At 35.6% G+C, this 17,456-nt stretch overlaps 1 protein-coding gene across 3 annotated transcripts; it reads left to right on the forward strand.

Moving 5' to 3' along the window:
- The first annotated feature begins 1,346 nt into the window (after positions 1 to 1,346).
- LOC108202938 (calmodulin-binding transcription activator 2) lies at positions 1,347 to 17,140 on the forward strand. 3 transcript variants are annotated; one of them, XM_017371570.2, is made up of 13 exons: positions 1,347 to 1,507; positions 1,618 to 1,713; positions 3,389 to 3,508; positions 5,903 to 6,018; positions 7,682 to 7,770; positions 9,138 to 9,183; positions 10,345 to 10,624; positions 11,655 to 11,884; positions 12,782 to 13,132; positions 13,221 to 13,912; positions 14,636 to 15,218; positions 15,562 to 15,870; positions 16,768 to 17,140. In XM_017371570.2, the coding sequence occupies exons 2-13, from the start codon at positions 1,671 to 1,673 to the stop codon at positions 16,789 to 16,791; spliced, it is 2,883 nt and encodes a 960-aa protein (XP_017227059.1). In that variant the 5' UTR covers positions 1,347 to 1,507; positions 1,618 to 1,670; the 3' UTR covers positions 16,792 to 17,140. The 3 variants fall into 3 exon arrangements, with proteins under 3 accessions (XP_017227059.1, XP_017227060.1, XP_017227061.1); XM_017371571.2 differs by having other exon boundaries at positions 1,351 to 1,507; positions 1,624 to 1,713; XM_017371572.2 differs by having other exon boundaries at positions 1,352 to 1,507; positions 7,686 to 7,770.
- The last annotated feature ends 316 nt before the right edge of the window (positions 17,141 to 17,456 follow it).

The raw sequence follows: 17,456 nt of genomic DNA on the forward strand, positions 1-17,456 counted from the left end.
TTATAATAATAATAAGGAATGAATTATAAGGATCATTGTTGGAGTTGAAATACAAAATCTTGTCCTAAATCACTAAGATTCAATATTTTATAATATTTATAAGGAAGACACTAAGACACTGCTGAAGATGCTCTAAGATAATAATAGTTATTCTCACCTCCAACAATATTCCTTATATTCATTCCTTATATATTATTTTATTATTAAAAGTTACCATTATTGCAATAGGTGAAGAGAGAGAACATGTTTGTATTCAAAATTTATTATAAAATAAGATTTAGGAGAGGAGAGAGGTTACCTAAAGATAAGGCATGGCTAGTGGATCTTAGTGATTTAGGGAATCACTAAGACACTGTTGGAGTGGATTATTTTCCCGTATTCCTCATATTTTGGTTTAAGACTCCAAATAGGGAAGTCTTAGTGATTTAAATAGGCACTAAGAGTCTCTTGGAGCAACATTTTTCCTCTCCCTCCTCAAATCTCAAGTTAGGAGCCTAAATGAAGAGTGTCTTGGAGATGCTCTAACAAATTCAATGCGCTGAATGGATATAGACACTGCGTATAAATACACAATTATGTTTTTTCACTTCTTTACGTGCATGTATGTGTGCTACAAATAATTTGAATGGAGTCGGGATGGATAAATATTTTTATAACAGAACGGATATAATTACTTAGAGCTGTTCACGAACAAGCTCGAGCTCGGTTCGATAAAAACTCGGTTCGTTAAGAATTCGAGCTTGAGCTAGAACACATAAATGTGTTCGTTAAGAAAATGAGCTCGAGCCGAGCTTTTAGTGTGTACGGCTCGAGCTCGGCTCGTATTTGTTCGTGAACAAGCTCGTGTTCGGCTCGTTAGTTAACGAGCTCGAGTTCGAACACACTTTTTTGTTTGATAAGAAAACTCGGTTCGGCTCAGTTCGATAGGAAAAACTAAAAGCTCAGTTCGGCTCGGTCAAAATTCGGCTCGGCTCGGTTCATGAACAAGAACAACCCTATAATTACCTCATTTTATATCCATTCTGCTATAAAAATTTTATAACTCACATAACTTATAAAATTACTTCATATAAATATATTTATAAGTATCATCTCATTCTAAATTTATTTCAATCTTATTTTATAATACCTACCATCTTTTTTAAATAAAGATCAGCACAATTAATAATTTATTAAACCAAAATTATCTCCATTAAAAGATAAAATGTTGATTTACGAATTTGGGCCCACACTAATATCTGGCCGAGTTTTGCTTCGCGTAAAAGCAACCTCCCGGTGCCACGTCGGACACTCTTACAAACTGCTGTGTGTATATATCCATTTCAAATAAAATAGATTGAAAAATTGCTGAGTGTAAACACAGTTTTTGACTTGAATATATCCTCTTTTTCTGCACTGAATTATTTTACAATCTATACATACATCTTCTTCCCTGTATCTATATATTCGCACACTTGTTACCCAATACTCTCCCCTGTTTTCATTTCTGCGCCCCAGGTTTTATCAGGTGAGCATTACTATTTAGGCCTCTTAAATTTGTATTTCTTGAATTAATTTTTGATTATTGCTTGTGATTAATTGTTTGATTAAGCTTATGTTGTAACTGATTTTGATCAGTTCTAGGTTTTGATCGGAATTGAATGCTCGTGTGATGAGATTGTGGTGGTGCTATGGCTGATGATAAGCGTTGTTTAGCTCCCAATCTTGCGCTAGGTTAGTGTGTGTGTGTGTGTGTTCGCGCGAATGATTGTGATGTTTATGCATATAGTGTATGAATTGTGCGAGTGTTCAACTTAGCATGCATTTTGCGTATGTGTAATGTATGTGTATGTGCGTAATACTTTTTGCGTATAGTATATGGATTCTCTCTCTCCCTCCCCCCCTCTCCTCCTCTCCCTGTTTGTGTGACATGTAGTTTATATGCAGATAGTATATGAATTATGTTGTGTGCAAAACTAGCTGTAAATTGCAATGTGCTTATGTTGCTCTCTCTCTCTCTCTCTCTCTATCTCCCTCTCTCTCTCCCTCCCACTCCCTCCCTCCCTCTCTGCCTCTCCCTGTTTGTGTGACATGTAGTTTATGTGCAGATAGTATATGAATTATGTTGTGTGCAAAATTAGCTGTAAATTGCAATGTGCTTATGTTGCTCTCTCTCTCTCTCTCTCTCTCTCTATCTATCTCCCTCTCCCTCTCTCTCTATCTCCCTCCCACTCCCTCCCTCCCTCCCTCTCTGCCTCTCCCTGTTTGTGTGACATGTAGTTTATGTGCAGATAGTATATGAATTATGTTGTGTGCAAAATTAGCTGTAAATTGCAATGTGCTTATGTTGCTCTCTCTCTCTCTCTCTCTCTCCCTCCCTTCCTCTCCCTCCCTCTCCCTCTCCCTGTTTGTGTAACATGTGGTTTATATGCAAATAGTGTATAAATTATGTGATGTGTGCAAAATTTTAGCTGCAATGTGCTTATGTTGCTCTGTTTGTGCGCACACACATACTAGCAATATGTATGCTAATAGTATATAAATTGTGTGATGTGTATGAAATTGGTTGCATTCTGTGTGTGTATATGCATGAGTGCACATGTACTTTAAAAATTTATATACATGTAGTATGTGAATTGTGCGATGTGTACAATGTTGGTTGCATGCGGTCTATGTGTATTTATGATACTTATGCATAGAGTATATGAACTGTTTGACGTAACAATTTTGTCGAATGTTTGGCCTCAATTTAAAATAAAATTTGTTGTGTAAAAGGCTTATGATATGAGCAAAATGTTGGGACAACTATCATCTTTTAAGTGTCCGAGAGTAATAATGTTTACTTAAACCTAAATGGCAATTAGTGGACAAGATTTGTAGATTGTAATGTATGATTTTTTTGCTTAGGTAATGAAAGGAATAAAGTTTGAGAATTAGAGTGTTCTGCATTTTTAGGATTTTTTTCAAATGGTGTGTTGAGAAAGGGAATCTTGGCCAGAACTTTATTGGTGTCATCAAATGGAAGGGATATGCGGGTGTGAAAGACCAATGTGGGGGTGGGGTGGGACGATTAAAATTTCTTGCGATAGAGAGGATGTACTAGCAGTTTTTTCTTTTCTAGCAAAAGCGTTCGGTTATTACATTTTGAAATCATATGTAGGACTTTTGCTCACAATTAAATTTTAAATGTGTCGGTAGAGAATCAAAATTATTTCCATTACTAATGTATGTAATCTGCCGTATAAGTGTATGCAAACAAAATGCGTGTACTAATCTTTTTCTCCTTTTTTACGTATATGCCTAACTCTTGTTGTGCATCTGGATATTGTTAAAAAGATGCATTTAGCAGCAGCAGGTGTGATATTCCTGTGTGTTTATGCAAGAATATTCTGAATATCGAATTTGACAGACTTGCAGCAGATTCTGGAAGAAGCAAAGCACAGGTGGCTGCGCCCTACTGAAATATGTGAAATTCTGCAGAATTATAAGAAATTTCACATAACACAAAATCCACCTGTGAAACCAGCAGGTTCGTAATGATAACCAACTGTTTATGCTTTACTTCTACTATCGTTATGCTTAAAATGTAAAATATATAAAATTGCGTAGGTTACTAGCGAGCTTTGCAACTATGCATTGGGATGTTACCCAGTTTAACTCTAGGACTTGGGTATTACACAATTTGTCTTGAGCTTGAACCAAAACAAACAGTTTTTCTTCACTCCTCCCTTAGCTTAAGCTGCACCATTGGTTTACTATTCTGAGATCATTTGGCTTGTTATCAGGCGTTTTGACTTCCAAGGTATATAAGTTGCCTCCTTGGGCCACCGTTTCTAGTCCTGGCAGATAGAATGAATGAACGATTAAAAGTACAGTTAATTAGTATATTTGAACATAAGAAATGTACTAGCGGATACCAATATACGATTAATTATAGCAAAATTGGCATAAATGTTGCAAGTGCTTATTCGCGCAATGTGTCTTTGCTCTTCATAGAACTTCATGAGATTGTTAAACTTGTCAGAATGCATTTCACAAACATATTAATGGTGGTTGTGTTTAGTTTGATAATCTGATATGAATTAGAATATCCTTAATCGACAATGAGATAAGACTAATACCGGGTGATTTAGGGTCTGTTTGGCTTACCTTATAAGTGACTTGTAAGATGAAAAATGTATGTATTTTCAGCTTATAAGCCAGCCAACACTAACTTAGTGTAGTTGAACAAAGCTTATGTACCAGAATCAAATACATCTAGAAAGTAGAGATAGACAAACAAAGAACATGCAAAGAAGTAGAAGTAGTCCTTAGTTTTGTGCGGGTTACTATGTCCAATGTATTTGTTCTAAATCTTTATTAGTGAACTCGATAAGTTATATGCATGCAAATGATCAAATAGAAACCAAGAGAAACCCCCCACCCCTTATTACATCACCCACCCCCTAAATGTCATCACACACACCTAATATGACATCACCCACCAAGGCCCACCCCCCGGCCCCACCCAATCCACCTCGGGCCCACCAAAGCCTTATTGAGGGTCTCGCGACAGGCCTCAGACACCCCAAGAGCCCCCAGTATCCCCACCCTACCCTGGCCCCACTAAGCCCTGTCCAGACCCTTCCAAGGCTCACCATGGGGTCCATCCCCGGGCCACATAACCCTTCCCGTTCTCCTGGTTTCTATTGGAGTAGGGCCATATATATATATATATATATATATATATATATATATAGAAGAAAGTTCTATGGAGACTGGATTATTTGGAGACTGTAGAGACCTAATCCTGGCCATCCAATCATTAAACATCCAACGGCTGCATATATTTTGTCCTGCACGTTTGTTTTCTCTCCCTATCTTGTCCTGCACTTCTAAATCGATGAACAACAAGCAGTACTTCTAAATCTTGCATAACATAAAATAATAATCCCATAATATTGGTGTTCAATCACCGAAATCCTAACAAATAAAAATAATAATTGCATACAAAACAAAGATGTAGTTGGACACTGCTATGATTGGCACTGAACTCATTGTCATTGTCCTGCAACGAATTGAATTTGTTGCAAGACAAAATAACACTTAGATATATCACAAATATGCGGGACAAATTATTAATATTACATTACTAGAAATGCAGGACAAGAATAGTGTAAATTACAAACATAGTTTTGAATTAAAACTAAAAACAAGAAATGCAGGACAAGAATATTAATAATACATTACTAGAAATGCAGGACAAGAATAGTGTAAATTATTAATATTACAAAACTGGAAATGCAGGACAAAGAATATTTAATCATGTCCATTAATTGCCATATTATTTAACGGTAGATCTTGTAGTCTCTAATGACTCCAAAATTTTTGGTCTCCATTGAGCCCAACTCTATATATATATATATATATATATATATATATATATATATATATATATATATATATATATATATCTGTGTGTGTGTGTGTGTGTGTGTGTGTATGTTTTTATTAAAAAAGACTCTTAAGTTCGTATGTATTTCGAGTGTCAACCTTTTATATTTGTAATGCTTTAAATGATGAAAGAACACTATCACTGCCTAACTTGGCAAAAGAATAAAAATGTTACAACCGCTTTAAAAAAATAAAAGTAATCTTAACCTGTATTATCACCGCCTATCTCAGGAAAAATATGTTATCATTGCCTATAACCACTTCAAATAGACTGTTAACCTGTATTTCACCCGCACCTTCAAATTGGTGTCACTGTGCATAAGAAGGAAGCTTGTAAGGTATTAGCTTTGACTGAGTATACTAGCAATACATCCTTACTATCTTCATTTATCACCTATATACTATCAGTAATCATTATCTTTTAATCAGATATCTCTAATCTTTGACGTTGGTTTTGTAGAATATATGACAACTTTTTTCTCTCATTCAGCTGGCTCTTTGTTTCTATTTGATCGGAAAGTTCTCAGATACTTCCGTAGAGATGGTCATCGCTGGAGGAAGAAAAAAGACGGGAAGACAGTTAAAGAAGCTCATGAAAAACTTAAGGTAAGTACTTCAGGTCAATTGTTGACTATTTGTCTATAAGCGGCCAAAGTAGTACTAGGTCTTTTTTGGGTGCCCTTTTGTTGTTGGTATTTGTGGTTTTGTGTTGTATCTATATCTAGTGATGTGCCACAAGTAGTTGGTTATGTGAAAATTAATTAGCCTATTATTATGGTGCACTTTGAAAGTTACACTGAAAAGTTATCTGCAAGCTTTTTGTTATCAAAAAATCATTGGGCACGTGACCCAAGCTCTGCAGCGTTTGTCTATTTGGGGATTTCTTGTTTGAGTTTATATTAGGTTTTATGAAAAAGCAAGCCTTGTTTATTGCAGGGAGTTATTTGATTATAAGATAATTGGTGCTGCTTGTATAAGTGTTTTTGCTATCTTCATGCATGAACGCATGATCTCATCTAACGCTCGGTCATTGTTGAGTCTGATATCTGAAATTATTTTTGTTCAGTCATGTGTGTATGTTAATTTTTATAGTCAATTAATTGAATTTTTTTTGTAATGTGTTGTTGAATAAAGGTTCTAATATATTACTCAGGTCTAGGGGTGGAAATATTAGACCCGATAGGCCGACACGAATTCAACCCGCAAAATACGAATTCGGATTGGAGTTTTTCGGGTTCGGGTCGAATTCGGAATCAAACCGGAAAAAAGGATCATTTTCAGGTTGAATTCGGGTTACCCGAAATTACCCAAAAATTAATATATAATATAAATATTATATATATTTATATAAAATAGATATATTATAATATTTATTAGTTTAATTTAATAAAAAATAATTAATTTGGATTAAAATGATATTTATTTATTATTTAAAAAATATATTTTGTAATAAATATTATGGATCGGGTCGGGGTCGGGTTACCCGCGGGTAGTGCGGGTCGGGTTCGGATTGGGTATTCTGACCCATTAAAATTTCGGGTCGGATTTGGATTGGGTAAAATTATTGACCCACGACTGTCAACCTGACCCGCTACTTGAAATTGCCATCCCTACTCAGGTTAGACGAGAATGATTCTTTTTTAATCTTCTTCTCTAGAATCCTCATGAGAATTCTTTTTGCGGGTACAAGTTGTCTTAGTGTTGTTGGGCTTCTTACCTTATTATATTTCTTTGTTATAAAAAAAGTTGATGACTCTGTTAATTAGATTATTATATGTGCGTTTCATTTCCAACATCCCTAGCCAATTCACTTTCAGAACATATCTCTCAGGTATAATAAGAGTTGATGACTCTGTTAATTAGATTATTATATGAGTGTTTCATTTCCAGCATAATAGCCAATTCACGTTCAGAACATCTCTCTCTCTCTCTCTCCTCCCCCTCCCTCCCTCCCTCCCTCCCTCCCTCATCCTCAGTGGCAGCTAATTTTACTCTCTCTCTCTCTCACTTACATTTCTTATGCTACCATCCTGAGTGCCAGCTAATCTCTCTCTCTCTCTCACTCACACACACACACTTCACATTTCTTAAGCTATCATCCCGAGTGGCAGCTAATTTTATTTTATTTTTTCATGTAATCCTTAAATCCAAGTGAAAAAAATCAAATTTGAGCTTTCTGTTCAAGATACTTGTTTAATTTGATGGTTGTACGTAATCCTACTTGTTTGCCTGTGCTGTTTTAGTTAGTACTTCTTACCTTCTCTAATAGACAGGCAGCGTGGATGTTCTTCATTGCTATTATGCCCATGGAGAGGATAATGACAACTTTCAGCGAAGAAGCTATTGGTTGCTTGATAAGTGAGTGTTTCTGATTGTTAAAATATCTGTCTTAATTCTTGACATGATACTTCTTATTAGGTACTTGTATTGAAAGAAGAGCGGTTATTATAACTCCCCTAAAATGTCATTGTAGTTGGAATTATCATGCCACCTCTGTCCAAATTGATAATGTAACATGACAAAATATTAAACGCCATATATGCTGAAATGGATGGAGACCTTTTTGATTAACAAAACTTGATCTAGTTGGCTTTCTGATGTTTCTGAAAGGATCAAGTCGGAACTTGGTACAAAGAAATTAGACATTGACAAAGATCCAACCAACATTTACGCTCACTGTCGCAGTAGGTTCAATCCTACCTTACCACTTTTGTAGCAAGCATAGCCCCAGAGGGTAAAAAATTTATCATGTGCTTATAGATCTTCTGTGCCCTTGATTATAACCTCGAACTAGCAATCGTACATTCTCTTAATTATCAAACTATGGCAACCATTTGTCACCACAAGCACTCTCCTCAAATTAATAAAAGTGTTTGATTAAAAGTTAAAATTGAAGTAACTTCGTGCTTTCTGATTAGTCACTAGTGGTGTCAGTGAATTGGTTGACCAATTGCCATCGTCACGGTAGTGGTGGTTTAAGTTCTTTTTTGTAGATTTCTTTCTTTGAACAACCATATAGCCAATGGTATACCTGAGTTTGAACTTCATTTGAAATGTAGGACACAAATAATCTCCTAAATAGCTAACTATACATGGATGTGATATTATTCAATCTTCATCTGTGCTTTTTTCTCTGGACTACTAAGTTCGAGTACAAGCAACAAGTAGCTGAGATTTTCTCTTCACACCCTATATTACTAGTCTCTATAGTTAAACATTCAATCCTGGGACTTTAACTCGTCAATTACAGGTCAACCTTGATGAAAATGGGATTGCAGAATTGATGATCATTTGTTAGTACATCAATTTTAGATTCTATTTGCGGGGGAATATATTATACAAGTAATTAGAACGGGGGCTATCATATCAGTGTAGCGGTTCTTTTCTTTGAACGAGTACAATAATCTTTATATGGATCCTAAATTAAGTATTCTCATTTTTATTTTTTGCTGAAAACATGAAGAAAAAACATATTCTATTGATGCTATCTGCTAAAATTCTTTTTTAAAAAATAAACTGCTATATATATTTGTATATATTACTTATCGTGCAGAAAAGGAAATGAGCAGAATATTACTGTTGATTAACCTTCAGTGTATTTTTCTCTGATTTACATACCAAACAAATGATGTGTATATTACCTTGTGAGTAGAGTGAATCTCAGTATCTTGATATTTTATAATGATATTCAGTCGTAGAATGCTTATCATTCTTCACTCTTTCAGGCAGTTGCAGAACATTGTCCTTGTCCATTACAGAGAAGTAAAAGAGGTACTTCTTTATATAAATTTCCTAGACATGGGTACTTAGTGCGGTTACATTTTCTTTGGAATATTTGCGTGTGTTCAGTTTTGAACTTCAGTTTGGATTTTGGAACATTGGCTGCATAGGGTAAAGGGTCAATTTACTTCCCATAATTAATAAATGAGTAATTGACACTTTGCACCCCTTATGTTTAGGCGCTTTTTCGATTTGGTCTCAAACAATTTTTTTTGGCAGTATGCACCCTAAAGATTGAAAAGCGCTTCGCTTTGCACCCCTTTGACCACTCTCCGTTTAATTGACTGTTAAAGTTAACAGATGTGGGGTTTACACTTTGCATCCCATAGTTTTAATTTTTTTTCATGAGTATTTTGAAATATTTTTTTTCATGAATCAGAAAATCTATTCACTGGTAACGTTTCATAATATATTTTGCAAGGCCATCTTGAGCACAATTTGCAGTTGTACTGGAAGAATGTAAGATAGTGGAAAGTGTCAATTACTCTTAATAAATTGATCTCTGTTTAGAATTTTTCAAATGCAGACATGTTAACCTGCATATATACTGAAAGCTGTTCCATATTTGTGATAACACAAATAGATTTGCTAAGATACACATCTGGATATATTTGAATGTTTTTACATATCCTAGGCACTTATATTGTTGTGTGAAGTCATATTTTTTACTTCCCTTCATCTGTTATAATATTATATGATTTATGGTTGTTGAGCTGCTCAGTAGTACACATCTTAAATGCCCCACTAAGATGCCATTTCGCTAGAGATCATACATCAATTTCTGAACAAAGAAAGTTAAAATGTTACTTTGAGTCTTCTTTTACTGTTTAGTTAATGTAAATGGCAGGAGACTGCAATAATAATTTGTAATTTGTGAATACAATCTTTATGTAATATTTGACTGTAAAAAGAAAATTGATTGTGTATGCTTGTTATACGTGTGGTTAAGTGGTTTTGCTGTCACATTTAGTATCTCCATCAGAATGCGACTTTAGATGGAATGAAAGTATACAGCTCTATGTTTTATTTGACTTAATATATTCCTTCAGTTGTCACAAAGAATTGAATTTTTTTGGCTTACATGGCAAAAATACCCTTTTTTCTAAATTCAGTTGTATGGGATGATAAGTGAATACATGCAATACATTGCAGGGGCATAAATTGGGTATGCACCAATCAAAAACTGTACATTCAGAACCACTTCAAAGCCCTCAGACTAATTCAACTTGTATTGAACAAGCTTACTCTCCAGAAACCATGTCTGGAAAATCCCATGCATCTTATTCTTATCCAAGTGCAGTTGATTGGGGCCAGTCAATTTCTTCAGAACTCGAGGGAAGTGTTGGTCTAGCAGATCCTGAAATTTCTTCTCTGGTACAGTTATTCCAGCTCCCACCTTCTGATCCTTCTTCTCATTCAGATATTGGTGCTGGTAAGAACTGTTCATTGTTGGTAGACTGTTGTTTCCTGTTAATTTCTGTGCAGTTATTACTTGCCAGGCTGCAGTTTTTTCTCAGGATCTTCCATGTATACCATTAAATTGTTTTCAGTCTTGTGTGACAGTGAATTTAGCAGACTTTACTCATTTACTTCAAAATTCTATAGTATAGCTAAGCAACTAGATCTTAGGAGCACCTGATTATTTATCTTCTCTCTAAGCCCTACAACTTGGTGAAAGTAATTATTTCTTCTTCTGCTAGGAAAATTGAACATTCTTCTATATAATTTAAATACCGCCGAAATTGGGTTAATTATAACTGGTTTGTAGTTCTTTTGGGTTTGACATGGTTATGTGCTATCTGATGTAGCTGTTAAGGTGGTGAATAGGGTATAAAAAGGTTGAATTTATACAAGCAATTCAGTTTCTCCCTTCCTCATGCCCTTTAGAAAAACTATTGCACAAATGATAAAGTAGGCATATTCTGGAGCATCTCCAAGAGACTCCCTGTTCAGGCTCATAAATTAAAATTGAGTGAGTGTTAAAAACTTAAAATGTTTCTCCAAGTGACTCTTGCTGCCTCCTCAAATCACCGAAAACCCTTATCGCCTCCTCAAGTCTAAGTAGTATTGTTGGAGATATACGCATCCTATGTTACTAAGAGCCGATTTTTTATTCTTTATTTAGCGAGGGGACCAAGATTCACTTGGATATGCTCTTAGAATGCGGAATAAAAGATGCATAATGAATTAAATGTGCAATCACAACAAAAAGTATCACTGGATTTGAACAAAGTACTACTACTAATATGGGATTTCGAGAAATTTATAGTTATTTACAGCTTCATTAATTTGAAAACAATACATATAGCAGAGTATATGAGTAGAAATTTAACAGTTATTTGTTTTTTTAAGATTTGCTTGTAAATGTAGAAGGTAAGTTGTTGCAATGCTTTAATCAAATATGCTGTAGTAGTTATCTGTGTTTCTATCATTGAAATTTTGTTATGCCTAAAACATTCCAGGTTTGCTTGGATCTAGTTTTGGTGGTGGCTTGGGCTCATCTCTATGGCCCGAGGGACATGAAAGCAAAAGCATACTTTGTCCACCTGAGCAAAAACTTGATTATGACCATGTTAATACAGCTGATATCTTATCTCACAAACTAATAGACACCAGGTTGGATGGTAATTATATAGCTCCAAATTTTGCAAGCATGGGAGATGATTTACTTCCTAATTACCGAAATGGTCAGGTGTGACCTTCTGACTTCACATTATCTTTTCCATATGTTGTCGTTTTAATTTTACAAAGAAGTTATAAGTTATTTAAGCTTAAACGATGGGGAGGCAGAAATTTATGTTGATTTGGTGCATGGGTGATGAAGGGTAGGTAACCAATAACATTATAATTGTCTGATATTAGTGCGTTATTAGCCAACTAGCTATTCGTAGATGTTAGAGTTTCTGATGCGAGTCCCCTATAAAAACCCATGTGTGCAGTCATGCACTATGCAAATCTTGAATGGGACAACAACATTAATTTAAGTTAATATAAAATGAAGTTGATATTGATGTTGTATGTATGATGGACATAGATTACTGATTTCATGCCCTTACTGTGTGTAGTGGTATCCTAGAAGTATTTGGAACATTTACCATCTACCTAATTCTGGAAATTCTTGTCCCCTTGTAATTAATTGCACCTGATGTACATTGGTTGCATAAAAAGTTTATTAATGGACTAGGCAGAATATAACATCGTTGTTTGCTTGTAAAGTTGTTTAAGTGAGATGTTACAGACTTACAGTATTATCTTTTCTTGAGGACACCTGTCAATATATTATTATTATTATTATTTTGGTCATTTTGTTATCTTACTATACTGAAGATTTGTGTCCAGCTGTGTACGGGTTATATCTGTTAGTATGTCTATTTTTCTTGGTTGTCACAATTTCCCTATAAATGTTATACATTGTGCTAGCATCTCATTTTATCATGTGTGAGTAATATGCTGAGTGTGTAAACTAAGCAACCTTCATGCAGAGTGTGTAAGATGAGTGAAATATTATTATTTTTTTTAATCAAATAATGTAATGTGACACAAATACTATCAACTGTTGCACCTCTGACCTATATATATTCTTACCCAGTTGGAGAATTCTTCAGGCTCAAGGGCAGAAGTCAATTATAGTGCTGAAGTTGAAAGATGTGGTCAATTAGGTGAACCTAGCAATGAAGGCAGTGAGCTTAAAAAAGTTGATAGTTTTGGGAGATGGATGGATAATGAAATTGGCAAAGATTGTGACGATTGCATCATGACCTCTGGATCTGACGGATACTGGAATACACTTAATATCAAGCGTGGTGATAAGGAAGTGCCCAATCTCGCTCTTCCGACACAATGGAATACAGATTATCTAGATCCTTCTCTTTCTCAGCAACAGCTATTTAGCATCCTTGATTTTGCTCCAGATTGGGCTGATTCAAAAACGAATACAACGGTATGCATTTTGAGCAAGAGTTTCCAATTCTGTAACCTTTTTTTTTTTGCTTAAATATTTGTTACTTGATATTGCTGCTCTCTCGTAGGTTTTGGTTGTAGGTTCTTTCATGGGGGAAGCCAAACATTTTAGTGATTTGAAGTGGTGCTGTATGTTTGGTGAAATTGAAGTGGATGCAGAAGCTTTGAGTGAGAACGTGTTACGATGCCAAACTCCTTCACATACTCCTGGTGTTGTTCCCTTCAAAATTACTTGCAGTAATAGGTTGGCTTGTAGTGAGGTGCGGGAGTTTGAATTTCGCAGAAGTACATCTACGAATTCATGTTTAATGGCTGACAAAAAAGCATCACAAGATGAACTCAGGGTTCTCACTCGACTGATAAAGTTGTTATCTTCAGGTGTAAATGACAAAAATTCTTACTGCACTGTAGAAGAATGTGATGGATGCAAGGTGATGAATGTTATACACGCCATTAACACTGATGACATGAATAATCTGGGAAGCTTTGATAAGACCCTTACAGCCTCTCAAGGAAATTCTAATGATGTTTTATTTAGAGTTTTGCTCAAGGACAAACTATATGACTGGCTGGCATGCCAAACACATAACCTGGGTAAAGGACTGAATATTTTGGATGATGAAGGACAAGGGGTTATTCATTTGGCTGCTGCTCTTGGTTTTGAGTGGGCCATTGGCCCCATAATTGCTGCTGGAATCAGTCCCAATTTCAGAGATGCTAAAGGCAAGACAGCGCTCCACTGGGCTTCGTATTATGGAAGGTGAGAGTTTAGTCGTACTACTAGCAAAAAATTCTTCTTGTTATGCAATATAGTGAATTGGTTCTAAAGTTGCTACTACTATTTGAACTTTGTTGCATTGCTAAAGTGTTCATAGTAGAATTTAGGACTTGCCGGAGACAGTTAGAGATTATATCATCATTATTAGATTTAAATATTAAAATTCTTATCTACACGTCTGCATACCTACATTGGGAGATTTCCTTTTCTATGTGTTCAAACATATGTCCATGCTAATGTGTTATTTTGATGGAGTAATTTCACCACCATTATATCCCCTAAATTGGCATAGCTATATTATTAATGTAAGAGGTAGTGGCCCCCTGGCGTAGTCATTCACAATACAGACGAGGTGAACATTCTACATATAAATGGAGGATTACAGGGACAGATTGTTAGAGGAACAAAAGTTATTGTTGACCACATGAAGTAAACCACTAGTCCAAAACTATTACAGATTTTTCCTGTTTGCAGCAATGTAGGCTGTAGCTCTATATAAGGAAATAGTAATTGTTTTCAGAAACTTCAAAACTACATATCTTATGTAAACCTGAATGTGATTGTGACTCGCATGCAAGCTACAATGAATGCTGTGTAAACTTCTTAACTTCGTGATTCTAAAAAATTTCAGCTCGTAGTCCAGATATTCTGTCGTACTTGTTTTCTCTCTATCTAATCCGTTTTCATATTTTGAAATTGCCACAGAGAGGATACTGTCATTGTTCTTGTTAAGTTGGGTGCCTCTGCTGGTTCAGTTGACGATCCAACTCCTGAATTTCCTGGAGGGCAGAAAGCTGCTGATTTGGCATCAAGCAGAGGCCATAAAGGGATTGCTGGCTTTTTGGCGGAAACAGATTTAGTTAGTCATCTTTCTTTGTTAACTTTCAACGGAAGTATGCCAAATAATGCTACTGCAGGAGTCAAGTTAGACAATACAGTGGAAAATGCAGTAATGTATGGTTTTCCACCAGATGAAGTACCAAAAGAGGAAATTTCATTGAGAAAATCTCTTTCTGCTGTAAGGAATTCCGCACATGCAGCTTCCCTCATTCAGGATGCATTTAGGGTTCGTTCATTCCGTCATAAAGAAATGCCTAAAAGCAACAGTGATCTATCTGATAATCCACTTGATCTTGTTGCTCTTGGTTGTTTGAGCAAGGTTCGGAATATGCATGACTTTGATGACTACTTGCACTCTGTAGCTGCAATAAAGATCCAGCAGAAATACCGCGGCTGGAAAGGCAGAAAAGAGTTCTTGAAGATACGGAAACGTATTGTTAACATTCAGGTATGCATGTATGATTGTTTAATCTGGAAAGCTCTTTCTGTCATCTTTACCTATAAAGAAATTAAGAACCATGATCACACATCTTTCCTATGATAAGATTCTATGTCACATGTGTATTGATTTTTGAGTTCATCTTATGGATTACCCCTTATCAGTTGCTTATCTTGCTATTGAAACAAAGATGCATAAACCACTATATCATTTGAACTTGCTTGATATTCATGGAATATCTGTTTTCCAGTTTTAACTGTAACATGTAAACCGCAAAGTATCCTTCACTACTGCACTCATGCTAAACTTTTAAAAATATAACTTTAGCCTTAATAGCTTTAATGCTTTTTAGGCTCATGTGAGGGGACATCAAGTGCGTAAGCATTATAAAAAGGTTGTATGGTCTGCCAGTATTCTTGAGAAGATAATTCTACGTTGGAGGCGAAAAAGGTGTGGCCTGCGTGGATATCGGTTGACAAAAGCAGCTGAAGCTCCAGAACCTGACCTTGAGAAGGACAATGAGTATGATTTTATGCGAATTGGTCGAAAACAGAAGGCCGAAGGTGTTGAGCTGGCTCTTGCAAGAGTCCAGTCAATGGCTCGTAACCCTGAAGCTCGAGACCAGTACCTGAGGCTGGTTAGGAAACTTGAAAAGGACAAGGTAATATCTCCTAGTTCTTTTCTTTGATGTGTTTCCTTCTATCAACAATATGTAAGTACTTGTCTAGAAGTTCGAAAGTGTTTATATAGGAGGGTTGTGAATCTGTATTCTGCAATAGTATTGGCGGAGCTATGAGGGGGCTAGTGGGGGTCTTAAGGCCCCACTATGATAGAAAACATTACTTTTAAGTACATAATAGTTAGACAAATTTTATTACAAGTATTTAATAAAAAAAATTAGCCTCCCACTACAAGAAAAATATCAGAGATACATTTATCTATAAACTTTTCTTCTACTTTGTTCTTGAATTTACTATTCTAGATATAGGGGGTGTTTGGATTGTGAGTGGGAATGGGGATGAAGGGTATGGGAATGAGGGGAATGAGAATGGGTATCCCAAGGGGAGTGTGAGGAATGATTTACCCTGCAAGTAGGATTGAGGTTCCCAGTCCATGCCTGTTAACTGAGCTCATTAACCATGAACCAAACGCCTCCATAATTGTGATAATACAAATTAAAACCTAAAAGCTGTTAGTTACCTTGTTTTTGTAGTTTACAGGCATCTATAATTGTAAGAATCAAATTGTTTATAGGTCCAAGCTATAGAAATGTAGAGAAGGTGTATAATATGCATTGATTCAGTCAGTAGATTTGTTGATTGATGCATGAACCCTGGTTTATATATGTTTTCTTTACTGGAATATGTTTTTTTTAGATCTGGATGTGACATGGAGATTTTTTCCCCCCGCTCTATTTGAAATAATCTCCAACTGAAATGTTGTATTACACTCTTCTATCACTTGTTTGGAATAAAATTGCCATATAATGATCCATTTTAATTGGCTTGTAGTGACTTTTAACAGTATCTGACTAGTGACTACTATGAAATTCATGCAGGAGGAGAGTGCTCAGTACAGGTAAATAGATACAGGAGTAAAGTAGGTACACCTTGTACTTGAGCTAACAATGATTAGTGACAACAACTTCAGAGTTTCAATATTCTTAGGTCTGGCAGCCAGCAGTGGCACTTACAGCGAAAATGCTTTATTATTCTTTTGTGAATATTCTTATATTTTCTGCACTTAGGAAGACTGTGAATATAAAGACTGTGAATATAACTAACTTGTTGCCTGTGTTTTCAGTAATCTTTTATGAATGTAGGGATGGATTACATGCCTATCGTTTTTAATTGTAAACTGTAATACTCTTTAGTAGAGATCAAAGCATTAATATAGAAAGAAATGGAACTTCTAGCAGTGGCCTTCACAAATTTGTTGTCTATAATTAATTCACCAATGTTTACCTGTTGGATCTAAAACTGAATGATTATACAGAGCTAATTATATACAGCTGTGTCATAAGGATTATGGGCGGGGGAAGCTAATTATTGTAACTAACTTTACTTTACTGAGTGTTGACTGTTGAATTGGCAGCTTCTACCATATGTCCGAACCAAATCTAACTAGAATATCATAAATGGCTTTCGCCAAGTTCCTCTATATCTTAGCCTTGTCGAAGCTCGCTTCTTGCTTGTAGAGAGTTTCTTAGCTGGACCAAGACAAATTGCTTTCACAATTTCATGATAC

This window comes from Daucus carota, chromosome 9 (genome assembly GCF_001625215.2).
Source record: "Daucus carota subsp. sativus chromosome 9, DH1 v3.0, whole genome shotgun sequence".
NCBI classification, from domain to species: Eukaryota; Viridiplantae; Streptophyta; class Magnoliopsida; order Apiales; family Apiaceae; genus Daucus; species Daucus carota.